Genomic DNA, 17126 nt, shown 5'->3' on the forward strand with positions numbered 1-17126 from the left:
CATCACTCTAGTAAAAGACTTCATTACCTCACATCCGCTACCTCATCTTCCCCAACTTTAGGCCATTCCTAAACTTCCTAAACTTCCCCAACTTTAGGCCATTCACTGCCACAAGAACCGTCTTTCATTTTTCTGCTGAAATATTTTCAGCAGATCCTGTTGAATACCTGATAAAGTTCAGCCTTCCATATACTGGCCCCAGCTTTGTCTCTTCAGACTCACTACTCAACCATCTGACAATGCCACTGAAAATCAGACATTCCACAAGAATGATTTTAAGGTTTTTCTATGGTGAAGGTACAAACTGGTAATAAACTATGTATATGTTTTTTTCCAGACTAAAGCAATTTCTGTAATACTACATTTTCTAAAACTAGTCAGCTGAGTTTTGTTTAAGCTCTTGAATAAGTCTAAAAGTTGTTTCCTAAGGAGAAGAAATCTTTTGTCCCCTCAGAGGAAATTACGTTCAATTTCTTAACCTCCAAAACAACGTCAGTCTTGTCACCTGTGCACTGGATAGCCAAAGCATGAAGATTTTAATGTAGCAGCATAGATACTCCAGACTTGAACGGACCATTGTCCAGCTCCTGTGAGAAACTTGACTAATAAATATTTGAGGAAATTACTGAAGAGTACGTACATGTTATCCATACATTTCTCAAGTACTTGAGATTGTCTTTTATTAAGGTTAATCACTAAAAAAATGTTTACCAAGGTTTCATTAATTAACCCCCTAAAGATGTTTTCCATTTTATTGTTAAAACCCTTGGTGTTAGCAAGGGTCAGCACAAAAAAAAGGCCCAATGGTGAGAATTTCTACAAATTCTGTAAAGCTTACTGAATTCGCTTATTATGTTGCTAAGTGGTGCTTATATAAGGAAACATGCAATAAATTCACTCATTCAACAACAACAAACAAAAAAAACAAAAAAAAAAACAAAGAGCTTAAACATTTTTGAAACGTAATTTTTGTTTTATTTTTTTTCAAAAATATTGTTCAATTTATATACTCACTAACAGTGAATGAAAGAGTGTGTCTCACAACCTCTCAGCAGCATGGAGACTAAAAGGTTCTTCTTTCTTTGTTCTCTGTTAATTGAATAGCAAGGAATTTATTTATTCATTCATTCACTCATTCATTCATTCAGATATAGCATATATTAATTTATTTACATTTTGTTACTGTATTGAACATATATTTGGGAACACTGGGCTGAGTTCAGATGCTTCGACAATATTTTTTGGTCTTGTTTATCACCTTCACATGTGTAAATTATGCCATGATTATTAATCTCTGATGAGGCAAATGCTTTGTCAAATGGCGGTGACAGTTTTAGATATTTGAATATCAGTGTGAGAGGCAGGACAGAATTTTCAAGTCATAACAAATGAGAAAAAAATTGAATGAACTGTAAATATCATCATCTTGAGAGGTGCCCGTTGTCAGCAGAATAACTATGGCACTTAGGGAAAGTGATTACAAATCTGATAGTGATACCTTACATCCGTATTGTGCATTTTATAAAGTGTTTTCCTATTTGTTATTTCACACGTACAGTGTGAGAAATCGGAATCACATGTAGATCCATATTCACAGTATTCGTTGTGAATAATGCAGTGGGGTGTAGAGAACCACAGCTGGATTTATCATTTTAAGCCTGAATCATGGGAAGCATTAAATTTCCTTCTGTAATTCTCTGGATTGTAAGAAATTTAAGTTCTGTTAGTCACCAATCACTACCTTTTTGGGAGGAGGGTGGGGAGTAATTCTGGAAGTCTGACTCTGCAAGCATTGGCCTTGGTGAGGGGATGAGGCTGCCAAAGTAGTGACAAAGGGGGAAACTCTTTTAGGGGCTGGGTCTGTTTGTGCCAGTGCATTCAGACCTGTGCTCCTTTGAAATTTCTGCACAGATACATGGAGAGCACTGGCTCGCCCTGGCTTGGTGGCCTCCATGCCCCATAAAGTCCGGAAATGAAGGCTGGGAAAACTGTGAGATCAATGTAAAACCTGCAGATAATTAGCTGGGATGCCACAGCTGTCTAAGCCCACATACCTGAGAAGTTTGGTGAAGCCTGAAAACCACTCATTAGCTTCTGTGCAGCCAACTGGAGGGGTTTAAGCTTTCTTAGAGTAACTGATAACTATTATAACATGTGTAAATAGTTCTGTTCCTTTGTTTTGTGTCTTTTTAAATTAATAGACTTTATTTTATAGCAACGTTTTAGATTTACAGAAAAATTGAGTTTCCATATACCCCCTCTCTAATAGTTTTTTAAATCAAATTTGAGTTATTCTCAATCATCTTTCTAAAAGTAAAATCATAAAGTGACCTATCTAGTGTTGTTTTAATAGTGTCCAATACCTTTTCCCCCCGAATTAGGTGACCGTGAGAATTGTCAGTCTTATAATTTAAAATTTTGTTTTCTCTGTTTTATAGCATACAATCAGAAGATATTTATCTTTGTTCTTCAGGTGCTAGAAGCACAAGAAAGCCCATGAAATAACTGTTTCTTAGGCCTCCATTGAGATGCTCACCATTTAGGATCATTTACAATGCCGTACCAGACTCCAGGGCCAGGCCAGGAATAGGGCTGCCCAGAGGTCAGCCGGGCACTTAATCAACGTCACCAGGAGGAGAGGCCACCCTCTGAGCTGAGGGTCTCCAGTCAGCGTCACTCAGGGGTCTCCTTTCACTCTCAAACCCTAACAGTTTGGGCTCCAATTTTGTATTTTGTGACGTGTCATCAGGCCTCACTAGAGCTTAGTAAGAAACTGACAGAAATAGGGTCATGGGAAAGACAGGGTTTCACGCATCCCCTCTGAGCTGCTAGCTTGCCCTCCAGATGGCTTGGTTGACTTCTCCAGGGTTGGTCCCTCGTCATGTTCAATTTAGAAATCTCCATCTTCCACAAAGAGTTGAGTCTTTGTATCATTCACTTTTCTCTCCTTATTTTCACATCTTTTTTTTTTCTTGTGGTAAAGTATACATAACATAAAATTTACCATTTAAACCATTTCTAGGTATACAATTCACTGGCATTAAGTGCATTTACATTGTTGTGCAATCATCGCCACCATCCCTCTCTAGAACTTTTTCATCATCTCATACTGAAACTCTGTCCCCATTAAACAGTAACTCAGCATCCTCCCTCCCCTCCCCAGCCCCAGTTTTCCACAATTCTAATTTGGGTCTTGATGAATTTGACGATTCTAGGTAACTCATGTAAGTGGAATCATGCAGTATTTGTCCTTTTGTGTCTGGCTTACTTCATTTAGCATGATGTCCTCCAGCTTTATCTATGTTGTAGCGGGTATCAAACTTTCATACCGGAATAATATTCCCTTGTATCCCAGAGTTTGTTTAGCCGTTTATCCGTGGTAGACATCTGGTTTGTTTCCATCTTTTGGCTACTGTGAATAATGCTTCAATAGACACTGTTGTCCAGATATCTGTTGCTGAGTCCCTGCTTTCAGTTCTTGTAGGTATATACCCAGAGTGGAATTGCTGGATCACATGGTAATTCTAAGTTTCTTTCTTGAGGAACCGCCATCTTGTTTTCCATGCAGCTGCGCCACTTAGCTTCCCACCACATTTTTTTAAATAAACAAAAGCCTTCCTGTATAAGACCTTTGTTTAGATATTCCTTTTTAAAAAAAGCTTTAAATGCGATGATGGGTCCGCTTGATGCCTGACGAATGGTAGATGCTCAGTGAAGTTAGAGGTACCTAAGGAAAGATGAGAATCTTCAAATAGCATGTAGACCATGTACTGAGTGAAATCTTGCAAAAACAAAAAATGCTTTCTAATCTCTCTAGGGCTAAAACTATAAGCGATTCAGCTAGATTTAGTGAAAGAGACACATAATTATTGTGTCTAGAGGCTGTAAATGTATAACTCACAGGTTAATGTTTAATGAAGTTAGTCAAGTACAGATTTGCACAGCTTTTCTAGACGGTGTCGCCAGTTGGATTTGTGAGGCTTAATGATTCGGGGCCCCTTTTACTTTCTGAGGTGCAATTGAATTGTTTTCTCACGATGAGGAATGAAAAGAGGGCTGTCAGGCTGTATGCTGCTAATCGTTGCTGGACCTACTGGGCACCATAGGTCAACGTGAGGACCAAGAGAGGAAGTGAAAAGAAGCTTTCAAATGTTTTCAGCCAGACATTCTCTGGCACTGAGGGCAGAAGGGCAAAGTGTGGGCTTTGGGGCCATGTTGGGGAGACCTGTCCCATCTTTCTGAGGTGGAGAGGGGGTCTGGCCAAAGCTGGAAAGCCCTGCTGGGCCTCCGTGTTTTCTTTCTCGCTCACGCTGGACCTTTTGACAAACTCTTTAAGACCCGCTGGCTTTTTTCTCTACTGTAGTCTTGGTCTTCACTGTGTCAACACCACCAGCTCTCACGATTTCCCAGCACCAGCATCCAGTTCAGGCATCCAATCATTTCATCCCTGGTGACCTGGTAACTCCCTGGTTTAGGGTCTTCGAATGGTCTAGAAGTTTTAACGTTTCGCAAAGAGCCCTGCCCTGTCCAGTCCCCTCCCGTCTTGACACTCAAGCCAACCCGGCCTCCTGCCCTGTCCCACAGTCCGTTCTCTGGCCCCTCAGGGTCCCACTCCCTGTCTCTCTGACCTCCCTACCTAGACATCTCCTACTCAGTCTCCCCCACTTTCCAGACAAGGCTTCCCTGACCACCCCTTCTCCAGACTAGGCTGGCCCCCGCCAGACACCCTGGCTACCTTCCGTCCTTCTCCCGGGGGACCTGGCCCTCCTCTGTCTCCCCATCGGGGCATCCAGGCCACCCTGACTGTGTCCCCCACTTCACCGCTGTCTTTGTGGCACCCGCCACGGTCCTGTTCCAAAGCAGATGCTCAATCAGTGTTCACTGAATGAATCTCCAGTGAAAAGGTGTTAGGGGCGTCGTTGGTCCCAGCGTCCTGTGACCTAGTTGGGGGAGGAAGGGGAGCTTCTCTGACAGTAACATCCCCTCCCCCCAGGAGAGGGGCAGTCATTTTTCTAACTGGGAGACCAACTGACTGCATCACTCTGGGGCTCCATTAGTCTCTCTTGCGGGCAGGCTGTTCTCAGGAGGCCCAGGTCCCTGACCCACAGGACAAGGCCACCGAGCATGTGTCCACTCAGCCTGTGCCACCAGAGGCAGAGCGTCAGGCTGACCTCTGCAGCCACCGTCGAGGCCACCACCTCCAGCTTTGCTTTTTCCTGGAATGTTGCTGACTTCCTTCCATCTCCACGATGGACTCCCGAGCCTCCTTCCACATTCGGGAGGGGAAGGAAGGAATGATATTTACTGCCCCCTCTGTTCCAATGTGAACAAACTGCACTGCACTTGGGGGAAAAGCCCAACGTAATTTCAAAGGCTGAGATGTTCCTGGGTGAAAACCGATGGCTCTGGCTGACCGGTGGTCAGGAGTCGGGGGATGGGAAAGTCGCTCTTTGCATTTCCCAGGTCCTAGAAAGGCCGGTAACTGCATTTCGCGGCGGGTTTATCTCATTCTTGGGGTTCAGCTGTCACCCGGCACCTACAGGTGGGGAAAGCAGTGAAGATCCCCACAAACGACATTTGGTGACCTGCCTGGCTGTGCTTTTGAGGTCGTTCCAACTCACCTCCCACAAAATCTAGCAAAATCTTCCCAGAACCCTTGGTGAAATTGAGCTTTGGGAGCAGTTCTACAGGGAGATCCATGGAGACTAGGAACGGAAACCAGCCTCCTACTTTCCAGTTTTGATTCTTAGTGTAGCGCAACATGTATCCTTTGAGATAATCCCCTAGTCATCCTGAGACGGAACTAGTGGCTCATGGACCATGGGACAGCTTATCGTGGGCTCTTTTTGAAGTAACTTTTCTAGTTGATGAGAAACAGAACTCCTTCTGAAGGGGTTTTAAATACCCCTTTCCCACCTTCAGGTAACTGGTCCTGGTTCCCCTTTACTTCTGCGATGGGCCCCTCTCTCTGCCCTTCCTTCCTTGTTCATCAGCTTTCTCACCCTGCCTTTTCCTCAGTGTCCACTTGAAGAATCTGAGCTTGCTTCCAAAGTGAGCCTTCCTTGATTTCCTGAGACACTAAGCTTAAGAATTTTAAGGAAAAAAACCTACTCGATCTAAATTTGCCATTCCAAGTAGCCAGTCCCTCCTGCCCTCAATAAAAGGAAAAAGCAAGAAGAAAAGAAAGGGGGGGAAAGAAACTGGATTCTGATGTGTTTATCCTCCACTTCTATTGACAGCAGCAAATTTAAGGAGAAACAAACCTATTTTATTCCACACTTCTCATTCATGAAGCTATTTCCTTTTGTCTGTTAATTTTGTGTACTGGTCCTAAAACGAGGCAATAATAGTAAAACAGCCACTAAAATCGAATAGAAATGACATTTCAAGATCATTGCCCATAAGAGATTTACCTAAAATGTGTATCCCACGGATCCTACGTGCCAAGTAAACGTCCAAGCCCCAAACTTCTCTTGTTCTGCCGAGTGTTTGTTGCTACTTCACGTGATTATCAATTGATTAGTTAGTTCGGTGATCCATACTCTGTAAAACCAGAAGGGAGTCATAGCTGCATTAGTAATTAGACTTCTAGTAAATAGTTATTTCTTTATTCTTGAGTAATAAACATTAGCTCAAATGATCATTTTGAATCTTATTGTCTAATAATGTCCTAAGAAATAACGCGGACAAAGCACAGATTCACCACTTTTATAGGGGTAATTGAGCAATATTACTTACCAAATAGACTGAACTCTTTTTTAAAAGTTTAATTTGTCACTTTGTCACAGCTTATCCTTCCCCCTCCCCATATCCTCAAGGCCATGCTCTAGTAGGTGACATGGACATATATACACTACCAAACGTAAAATTGATAGCTAGTGGGAAGCAGCCGCATAGCACAGGGAGATCATCCTGGTGCTTTGTGACCACCTAGAGGGGTGGGATAGGGAGGGTGGGAGGGAGGGAGACGCAAGAGGGAAGAGATATGGGAACATGTGTATATGTATAACTGATTCACTTTGTTGTAAAGCGGAAACTCACACACCATTGTAAAGCAATTATACTCCAATAAAGATGTTAAAAAAATTATTTTTAAATAAATAGAAAAAAAAATAAATAAAAGTTTAATTTGACTGTTAAAAAACTAAATCTCTTTTGCCTATGAAAAGGTCATTCCCATCAGGTAAGAGAAAACAGTTCACCATTCACTGTTTCGTTATGGCCTTGGAGGCAGGTAAGTGCTTGTGTGGAGAATTTCCAGCCAGGGGTCCCATGTGGTATCTGGGCCCCTGCAGCTTATGCAGCTGAGCTTTCTGTGGAGAAGAAACACTTTGCTTCCCTGAGCACATCTGAAGCTGGCCCCTGATATTGGAGAATTACGCTCTGTGTATTTTTCTTATCTCTGTGCCTGAGGGGGTTTTAATATATTTAAGGTTGAGGCCCACATGAAAATTCCTGTCTGGATTCCTGTGTAGAAAGCGGTGTTTGGTGTATGTGTGCTTTATTTATGTGGCACTGTTTATGTGCATTCCAGTGATCATTAACAAAGGCCTCTTGGTAGAAAAGCCTGATGAAAGTGGATTTGAAAGTGGCTGTATCAGCTGCAGGTTTGGCAAGACCTCAGTGACTCTGAATTTAGTGAAAGCCCTGCATCATCACTTTGTGTTCAGCCAACCTTATATGGAGAGAAAAGGCACTTTAGTCAACCATGCTAAAAAGCAGCAACAGAAATATCACAGATTTCATTTGGGCAAAGGTTTAAAATTCTATATATTAACAGAGAATTCCTTACTTTTTCTATAGGGGGTGTTAAGACTGGTTTGTCAACACACAATTGGTGAACTAGACTAGCTTGTGTTCATTTGCTTAGGGCTGCCGTAGCACATCCCGAAACCCGGGGGCTTAAACAACAGAAATTCATTAGCAAACAGTTCTGGAAGCTGGAAGTCCAAGAGCAAGGTGTTGGCAGGGTTGATTCCTTCTGAGACCTGGCCCGTTGGCTTGCAGATGGCCATTTTCTCACTGTATCCTCCCAGGGTTGCCCCTACATCTGGGTCCTAATCTTCTCTTCTTAAAAGTACACCAGTCAGATGAGATTAGGGCTCACCCATGTGACCTCATTTGACCTTGATCATCTCTTTAAAGACCTTCTCTCCAGATACAGTCACATTCTGAGGTACTAAGGGTTAGGACTTCAGCCTGTGAATTTTGGGGAGACATAAGTCAGCCAGTAACGTGACTTAAGTGAAAACAAATTGCATTTAGATATTTCATAGCTTCCTCTTCCTCTTTTGCAGATTTATATTTCATAGTCCCTTTCTTGGCTTGTTTCCTGGTCTCCAATTTGGGGACCTAGAGAACTAGTGAGAGACTGTGAGAACAACACCCAGCTTCATAGCTGAAGGCCTTGATCTTTGGAGGGATGGTCCTGTAGTTTTCCCATTATGGTTGTTCTTCCACTGGGTTACTTTTTGTTACATGTGACTAAGCTGTCCGTCTAAAAGCTGACAAGGGTTTGATGAAAGTACAAGAACATGGTATTGAAATAATTGCTACTGGTGGAGGTAAGTGGTTTGGAAAACCAGATTGGTACCCACCAGCTGCTCAGCTGGGAGTTTCATTCTTTTTCCTTGCAATCTGTAGAAGTGTGGTTTACATATTAGTACATGTGAGATCCTGGGAAGATTATGTAACCTTTCTGTGCCTCGGTTTCCTCATCTGTAAAGTAGGGGAAGTAACAGTACATATTTCATAAGAAGGACATAGTTGGAAGGGTCTGAAGACTAGTAATTCTAATAAAGGACTTAGCATTGTCCTTGGCCACAGCAAGCGCTACGTAGCATTAGTTTTTGTTCCTTGCACACTCTCCATCCCCTCCCCCCCCACATCCTGGGCTGTCACAACAGAAACTGCAGAGTTAACAGAAACAATTGCCACGGTGCCTGTTTAGACATGAACCCAGCGCCCAAGTGAATGTAGGAGTCTTTTTCTGGGGTTACAAAAAGAAAATTCAGTGACCTTAGTGTGTGTGGACATTTGGGGGGTGTATAGTGGATGCTAAGGACTCTGGAGTGAGACCCCTGGTTTCTCATTGGGACCTGCAACTCTCAGTAGTTTGTCTTTTAACCTCTTTAAGCATCCGTTTCCAAATATGTAAAATGGGAACCACAATGACTTGAAACTCATGGGGTTGGTTGTCTGGAGTTAAATGGGAGGATAAACATGAAGTTCTTAGCACACAGGAGGTAAACCTGTTGCCTGGTTTCTCATTGGGACCTGCAACTCTCAGTAGTTTGTCTTTTAACCTCTCTAAGCATCCGTTTCCAAATATGTAAAATGGGAACCACAATGACTTGAAACTCATGGGGTTGTCTGGAGTTAAATGGGAGGATAAACATGAAGTTCTTAGCACACAGGAGGTAAACCTGTTGGTTCTTTCCAGTTTCAAATGTGAAACTGGAAAACAGAAGGTAAATGCAGTCATTCCATTTGTAAATGACCTTGATTTCCATCCCTCTCAAATGGGCTGCCGGATCATGCCATCTCACTTGGCACCTGCAATTTGTGAAGTCTATTTTAACATATTCCACAGTGGTCCACATGCTCATAGACGTCTCCTTTTATGGTGAAAATAGTTGCAAGTCAATTGGACAGTGATGAGTAAAGAAGAGGGTGTCCTCCCTCCAGTTAGCTTGGGCATCAGTATGAAAACCAGATGGAAAGCTACATAGGCCGGATTCCATCATGGTGTTCTGGGACAGTGCTGGAACTTTGCAAAGGTGAAACTAACCTCCCCCAAGCTGCATTAAAAAAACCCCTGATGTTCTTCAGGAGTAGTTCTAGAGGAGACAGTAAGATTAATTGCCAGGTATTTCTGAGAAGTGTTTGGTTTTTCAGTAATATTAAAAAATAGTAGACTTTAAAAATATAAATTATGGAATATATGAATTACAAAATTGGGGAATAGGTGTTTTTTTTTAAATAAACTCCCAATAAGAAAAAAATGTAATTATGTTCATAGGAGAATGTTCTGGAGATGCTAGGACAAAATGGCCTTTGCATTATTTTAATTTTTTAAAAAGTGGTTTAAATCGATGAAGGCGGTTCTAGATTTTTAAACATTGGACATTCAGCTCCAGATATAAGCTTTCATAACAGATACACAGTTCCTGATTTTCCTGATTATTGAAATCTGAGAACATTATTTTGCTTTTAATGTGCTTTAGAAACAGTGATTGTGTTCTAGAGGAAAATTGCACATGAACGTGGGTACTCAACATTTCACACTTACATCATTTATAGACAATTTTATTGGGAGACATTTCTTGTAGGTGAACAGAGTTATTATAATGAGATAAAACCGTCCTTTGCAGGGAATAATTCAGTAGATAAATGTGAAATATTGTGGCTTCAGCTGGGTTAATTTTAAGGGGCTCTTGTGTTGCTAGAATTGGTGAGAGCTAAGATGGGGAGAAGCTTAAAACCAAAAATAAAAAACAACAAGCCTAGAGGCAATATAGTTGGAATCATCCTGTATATAGCCTTTTCAGATTGGCTTCTTTCACTTAGCAATATGCATTTAAGTTTACTCTATGTCTTTTTGTGGATTAAGAGTTCATTTTTTAAATCACTGAATAATATTCTGTTGTATGGATGTGTCACACTTCCTTTATCCATTCACCTATGGAAGTTTTCAACTCCTTTGGGTAAATACCAAGGAGTATGATTGCTGGATTGTATGGTAAGACTGTGTTTAATTTTTTGAAGAGATCACCAAACTGTCTTCCCAAGTGGCTGTACCATTTTGCATTCCCACCAGTAACAAATGAGAGTTCCTGTTGCTCCACATCTTCACCAACATCTGGCGTTGTCAGTGTTCTGGATTTTAACCATCGTGATAAGTGTGTAACGGGCTGACTCTTTTTCTCATATTCAGATGTGTTATCTCCAAATCACTATATGAGAAATACATTTAACACGACTACTAATGAAATATAATACAACTATTATCATTCAGAATCCTGATGGAGAAAGACATTGGAAACAAGGAAACAAGCACTTATGTCAATATTAACACTGTTAATAATAATAATAACACAAATTTATTTGTGAGTATTTTTTGAGTTTATTTTGAAGACAAATGCCACCAGGAAAACATTTACAAGGTACATTTCTGATTAACACTTATGAGCAGTTAGCCTCAAGAGCAGTGAGAGACACTGGCCATCATCGGGTGGCAATGCTCTCAAGAGGCGCTTTGGTTTTTGAGCACTTGTTACTGATTTTCGATTGACACTTTTCAATGTCTTTGTTCCAGGTCTTTCAAGTCGCTTATGTCATCATCAAAGCTGCTAATGCCCCTCGGCCTGGAAACTGGATTTTGGAGCATTCTCTGGATGGCATGGAGTTCAGCCCTTGGCAGTACTATGCAGTTAGTGACACGGAATGTTTGACTCATTACAATATCACTCCAAGACGGGGGCCGCCCACTTACAGGGCAGATGATGAAGTGATCTGCACCTCCTATTACTCCAGGCTGGTGCCGCTTGAGCACGGAGAGGTATGGCGCCCCCTGCTGGCCAGGAGGTCTGTTTTTTCATCAGTGTCACCTCCAGTGACAACCTAGCCATCACAGAGCCAACAGGAAACACTCAAAATAGAGCTCTCCCGGTACAGATCACAGAGATCTTTAACTAGCTGCTGTAGTTAAGGTGCCATTGACTGGTGTCTACTGATGATTAATGTCACCACTGACACATTTTACTTTATTGATTTCTTCCCTTCAGGGAGATTCCTCAACTTTCACTCTGCTGTGATTTAATAACTCCATCAGATCATTCTCAGAGCATCTTTCTCATGACACCAAGGCAACAAGATTTGTTAAAATATTAAAGAGGGAGAGAAAATGCTTCTAAAATATAGAGCTCCCAGTTTTCTCTGGGAAGTTCTCCCTGTCCCTGGAGGTGTTGAGTGTTGGAGATGGTTCATGAAATATTCCAGCTCCGTGCTCTCCATGCCCGGATTGCACACACATCCTTAAGTCAGAGTGTAATCAAAAACAAGCCATGCCTTGGTAGCATGCCTTGATGAGCTAAAACTACAAAAACGCTGCAAGTGCTTTTCACAGCAGGAACTCTGCAGCAAGCCCTGCATTGTTTCCAGAGCAGAGATGAGAAAATGGGAGTTACAAAGATTTCTGGCACTTTCCCCCACTCTCCCCAGTCTATTCATAACATTTAGAATCTGTTTCAGAGAAGCCTGTGGATACACGTTAAAATGCCCTCACCTCACTGGGAGAAGTGGTCCTGTTTAAAAGTTTCCCGCAATCTCTGAGACACTGGAATGAATAACTTCAATAAACTGAACTTGGGTTGTGATCATGCTGTTCACAAGTGTCAATGAATATTAGACAGATTTCTATAAGAACCCCGTTGTTTGGTTTGATTTTAGATAGTATCTGTAAAGATTATGTCCTGACTGTAAACAATCAGGGCTATTTTTTTGCATGCTTAAAATTGATATTTGTTTATTTTGATGTCTTTATCTCTAGATTCATACATCGCTAATCAATGGCAGACCAAGCTCTGATGATCTTTCACCCAAGTTGTTGGAATTTACTTCTGCACGATACATCCGCCTGCGCTTACAGCGCATTCGAACCCTCAATGCCGATCTTATGACCCTCAGCCACCGGGACCCTAAAGACCTCGACCCTATTGTCACAAGACGAGTGAGTGTGGCAGGGCTCCTGAGCGCTGAAAAGTTTATGTTGTTTCAGGGAAATAGACTTTTCCTCCCAGGTTGGCCTTTTTTCTTATTTTTGTTGAAGATCATTAGTTATGCTTTGTTAAAAATGCCACCTTTAAACGAGGTTATGGTTCTGACATGGTGCCCTCATGTCCCCCTGTCCCCACCCATCCCATAACGCCATCATGCAGCGATGTAATCGTCATTTCTTCATGTTCTAATCTGGCTCTACATCTGATCAAGCAAGTGAGAATGGCTGGGTTTCTTTCCCACTTAAAAGAAAATTTTAAAGTTTGAAATACAAGCTACATCCAGGAAAATGTACATATTTTCAGTGTACAGTAAACGTATAAGGCTCGTGGTGACAAACATTTCCAAATCCCTTGGATAAAGTAGGAGTGGGATTACTGAGTTACAGGATAGCTATGTGTTTAATTTTTAGGAATTTTCTAAGCCTTATCAGAAGCAGCTGTGTCGTTTTACAGACCAGCAGTGTGTGAGGGCTCTGGGTACACTGCACACTTTCACACATTGGGGCATCGGTCACTGTCACCTCAGCCGTGCTGATGTGCATGCGGTGGCATCTCCTTGGGGTATTAATTTGTATTTCCCTGATGACTGATGTTGAGCGTGTACTTATTTGTATCTGATGACATTTCTATCCATTTTTAAATTGGGTTATCCGTCTCCTTATTCCTGAGTTATAAAAGATCTCTATATATGCTGTGTAGAAGTCCTTTGTCAGATGTGTCTATACTGCAAATCCCTTCTCTCTGCCCTGGCTTGTCTCTTGCTTATCCGCTTTCCTAACTATGACTTCTGAGGAGTAGATGGTTTAATTTCGATAAAGTCCAGTTTATCATTTTTCTTTTATAGTTAGCGCTTTCTATTCCTCTCTGAAAAACATTTGCTTATCGCAAGTTTACAAAAATATTTTCCGATGCTTTCCTGTAATAGCTTTATAGTTTCAGCTTTCACATCTATTATCCTTTTCTTGTTAATTTTTGTATTTGGTGTGAGGTAGAGGCAAAGGTTGTTTTTTCCCCCACGTGTATATACAATTGTTCCAGCACCATGTGTTGAAAATACTTTCCTTTCTCCCTTTAAATTGTTTTGGTGCCCTGTTGAAAATTACTTGACCTTATTCTTGTGGGTGCGTTTCTGGACTTTTATACTGTCCCAATGATCTATTTGTCTATCCTTATGCCAATAACGGTCTTTCTTGATTACTGCAGTAAATCTTGAAGTCAGGTACCATAATAGTCCAACTCAGTCCTTTTTCAAGATTGGTTAGGCTATTCCAAGTTCATTGTGTTTCCTTATAAGTTTTAGAATCAGTTTGTCAATTAATACCAAAAAGAAAGAAAGAAGGAAGGGAGGGAGGGAGGGAGGGAGGGAGGAAGGAAGGAAGGAAGGAAGGAAGGAAGGAAGGAAGGAAGGGAGGAAGGAAATCCTGCTAAGACTTTCATTGGGATTCCATTGATTCCGTAGATCAATTTAGGAGGAATTTTGGAAGACATTTTGACAATATTGGATCATCTAGTCCATGAATGTGCTATACCTCCCCACTTATCTCTGTCTTCTTAAGTTCCTCTTGGCAATGATCTATTATTTGTTTATTTGTCAATCTTTTGTTCAGTTTATTTTTAAGTATTTCATGTTTTTGAATATTAGTGTTAATAGTTTGCTTTCTAACATTTATTTTCCATTTGTTCATTGCTAGTGTATAGAAGTACAATTCATTTTTGTTGATTGAGACATTGACAAATTCACATAGTCTAGTAGTTTTTGATAGATTTTCTATGTACACAATCATGTCATCTACAAATAATGACAGTTTAGTCTTACTGTGCACTCTGTTTGCTTTTGACTTCTTTTTTCTTGCATTATTGAACTGGCTGGCATCTCCCGTAGAATGTTGGATAGAAATGGTAAGAGCAGATTTTAAGAGGAAAGCACTTAATCTTCCACTGTTAGCTCTAGGTTTTCCATAGACATGCCTTCATTAGACTGAAGAAGTTCTCTTCTACTTCTGGTTTGCTGAGTTTTTTTTTTTAATGATGGTGTTGCCTTCTGTAAAATGTTTTTTGTGCATCTAATGAAATGATCATATGATTTTTCTCCTTTATTCTGCTAATGTGGTGATTTACATTTATTGATTTTTTTGTGTTAAATTAACTCTGCACCCATGGGATAAATCCTACTTGGTCATGAGTTATTCCTTTTTATATAGGGCTGTTTTCAATTTAGGAATATTTTTAGGCTTTTCAGTAACATGGCCTTTGAATATGACTGCCTCGGTTTAAGATGCAGCCAAGTTGAGAAATTCTTTTTAAACTCCTTTGGTTTCTGTTGATGAGCTAATTTGAACATTGTTGTTTTTTTTTTTGTTTTTTTAATGAATTAATTAATTTATTTATTTATGGCTGTGTTGGGTCTTCGTTTTTGTGCGAGTGCTTTCTCTAGTTGTGGCAAGCGGGGGCCACTCTTCATCGCGGTGCGCGGGCCGCTCACTGTCGCGGCCTCTCTTGTTGCGGAGCACAGGCTCCAGATGCGCAGGCTCAGTAATTGTGGCTCATGGGCCCAGTTGCTCCGTGGCATGTGGGATCCTCCCAGACCAGGGCTCGAACCCGTGTCCGCTGCATTGGCAGGCAGATTCTCAACCACTGCACCACCAGGGAAGCCCTGAACATTGTTTACATTAATTGAACATAAATATTTTATTTATATTTACTTGTGCATGAAATATAGTTTGAAATATATATATGCGTTTTTAATTACCAATAACAACTGAGATATTTGTTGGAGTGCCAACATTTTCTTCTCACTGAAATAGAATAGGTTTTAATTTTTGCTTGTTACTTTCTTTTTCCTTAGTATTACTATTCAATAAAAGACATTTCTGTTGGAGGAATGTGTATTTGTTATGGCCATGCTAGTAGCTGCCCATGGGATGAAACTATAAAGGTGAGTTATAGTATTTCACATTTTACTAAAAATTCAAAATAGCTGTTGTAGCTATAATAATTGCATTGCACTTTTTTATTCAAGGCATGTGTTGAAAGTTATAAAATCAAGCCACAATAAAAGATTTTCAGATAATTTAACTGGTTTAATTTTTTTAAACAATTTAATTTTGTGTTGGTTGGAGAATATGTTTCTAATTAAATTCTTTCCATAAATTTTTTTTTTGGAGGGGGTTTATAAAAAAGGTAACGTAAAATTTACCATTTTAATCGTTTTAAAGTGTTTAATTCAGTGGCCTTTTGAATTTTGAAGCTCTTCTGTATAAGATAGTCAAGTGAAAATCATGTGCAGTTAGAAATCATGTTTATACTTTTTAAAAGAAGGATTCCCCTCCTTCTGACTTCTCCCTCTTTCTTTTTTTGTGGTGCTAAATCAAGGTAAAATAAAGTTTCCCTGTTTTAGCATAGAATTAAGTGAAGAAGATAGCATCCTCTTTTCTTCTTTTAAAAGCTTACATGAAGCTACATCTTATTTTTACCCAATCTTCGTAATAATTTAACTCCTGAATAGGATTTTTATTTTTTTTAATTTTTGTTTATTTATTTTTGGCTGCGTTGGGTCTTCGTTGCTGCACACGGGCTTTCTCTAGTTGCGGCGAGCGGGGGCTACTCTTCCTTGCCTTGCACGGGCTTCTCATTGCGGTGGCTTCTCTTGTTGCGGAGCACAGGCTCTTGGCACGTGGGCTTCAGTAGTTGGGGCACGTGGGCTCAGTAGTTGTGGCTTGCGGTCTCAGTAGTTGTGGCTCGCGGGCTCTAGAGCACAGGCTCAGTAGTTGGGGTGCACGGGCTTAGTTGCTCCGTGGCATGTGGGGTCTTCCTGGACCAGGGATCGAACCTGTGTCCCCTGCATTGGCAGGCGGATTCTTAACCACCGCACCACCAGGGAAGCCTAGGACTTTTATTATTGCTGAAAAACAGAGATGAATATCAAGAAAGTTACTAGTAGGAGCTTCCAAACCTTTCAGGTCAATGTGTCTCTTTTGAAAAGTTTTTTTTTGTTAAGCCATATGTTAGTTTTCGTTTATTCCTTCGCACTTCTGTTTGTAACCAGGTCATATGTGTTTTTTTCTCTAAAAATTAAATGCCAGTTTGCTTGATTGTAAACTCTTGCTGTATATTTGACTATGATGGGTTCTTCCTAAATAAAATTAAGAAAAACATACAGGTAAATTTTCAGATGCAATTTTATATTCCTTACTGCCTAGAAATTCCAGTGTCAGTGTGAACATAACACGTGTGGTGACAGCTGCAATCGGTGTTGTCCTGGGTACCATCAGCAGCCCTGGAGGCCTGGCACTGTTTCTTCTGGTAACACGTGTGAAGGTAAGGTCACTGAGAATTGCAAGCATGTAA

General features: G+C 40.8%; 1 protein-coding gene across 1 annotated transcript in view; it reads left to right on the forward strand.

The window, feature by feature from the left end:
• Window positions 1-17126, forward strand: part of LAMA1 (laminin subunit alpha 1) — a 145655-nt gene that overhangs the window by 32385 nt on the left and 96144 nt on the right. The window contains exons 4-7 of the mRNA XM_055080335.1: window positions 11318-11560; window positions 12551-12730; window positions 15625-15714; window positions 16979-17096. Coding sequence (XP_054936310.1) covers window positions 11318-11560; window positions 12551-12730; window positions 15625-15714; window positions 16979-17096 — 631 coding nt within the window. The remainder of the gene's footprint in view (window positions 1-11317; window positions 11561-12550; window positions 12731-15624; window positions 15715-16978; window positions 17097-17126) is intronic.

The sequence above is a fragment of the Physeter macrocephalus genome, chromosome 19 (assembly GCF_002837175.3).
Source record: "Physeter macrocephalus isolate SW-GA chromosome 19, ASM283717v5, whole genome shotgun sequence".
Classification (NCBI taxonomy): Eukaryota; Metazoa; Chordata; class Mammalia; order Artiodactyla; family Physeteridae; genus Physeter; species Physeter macrocephalus.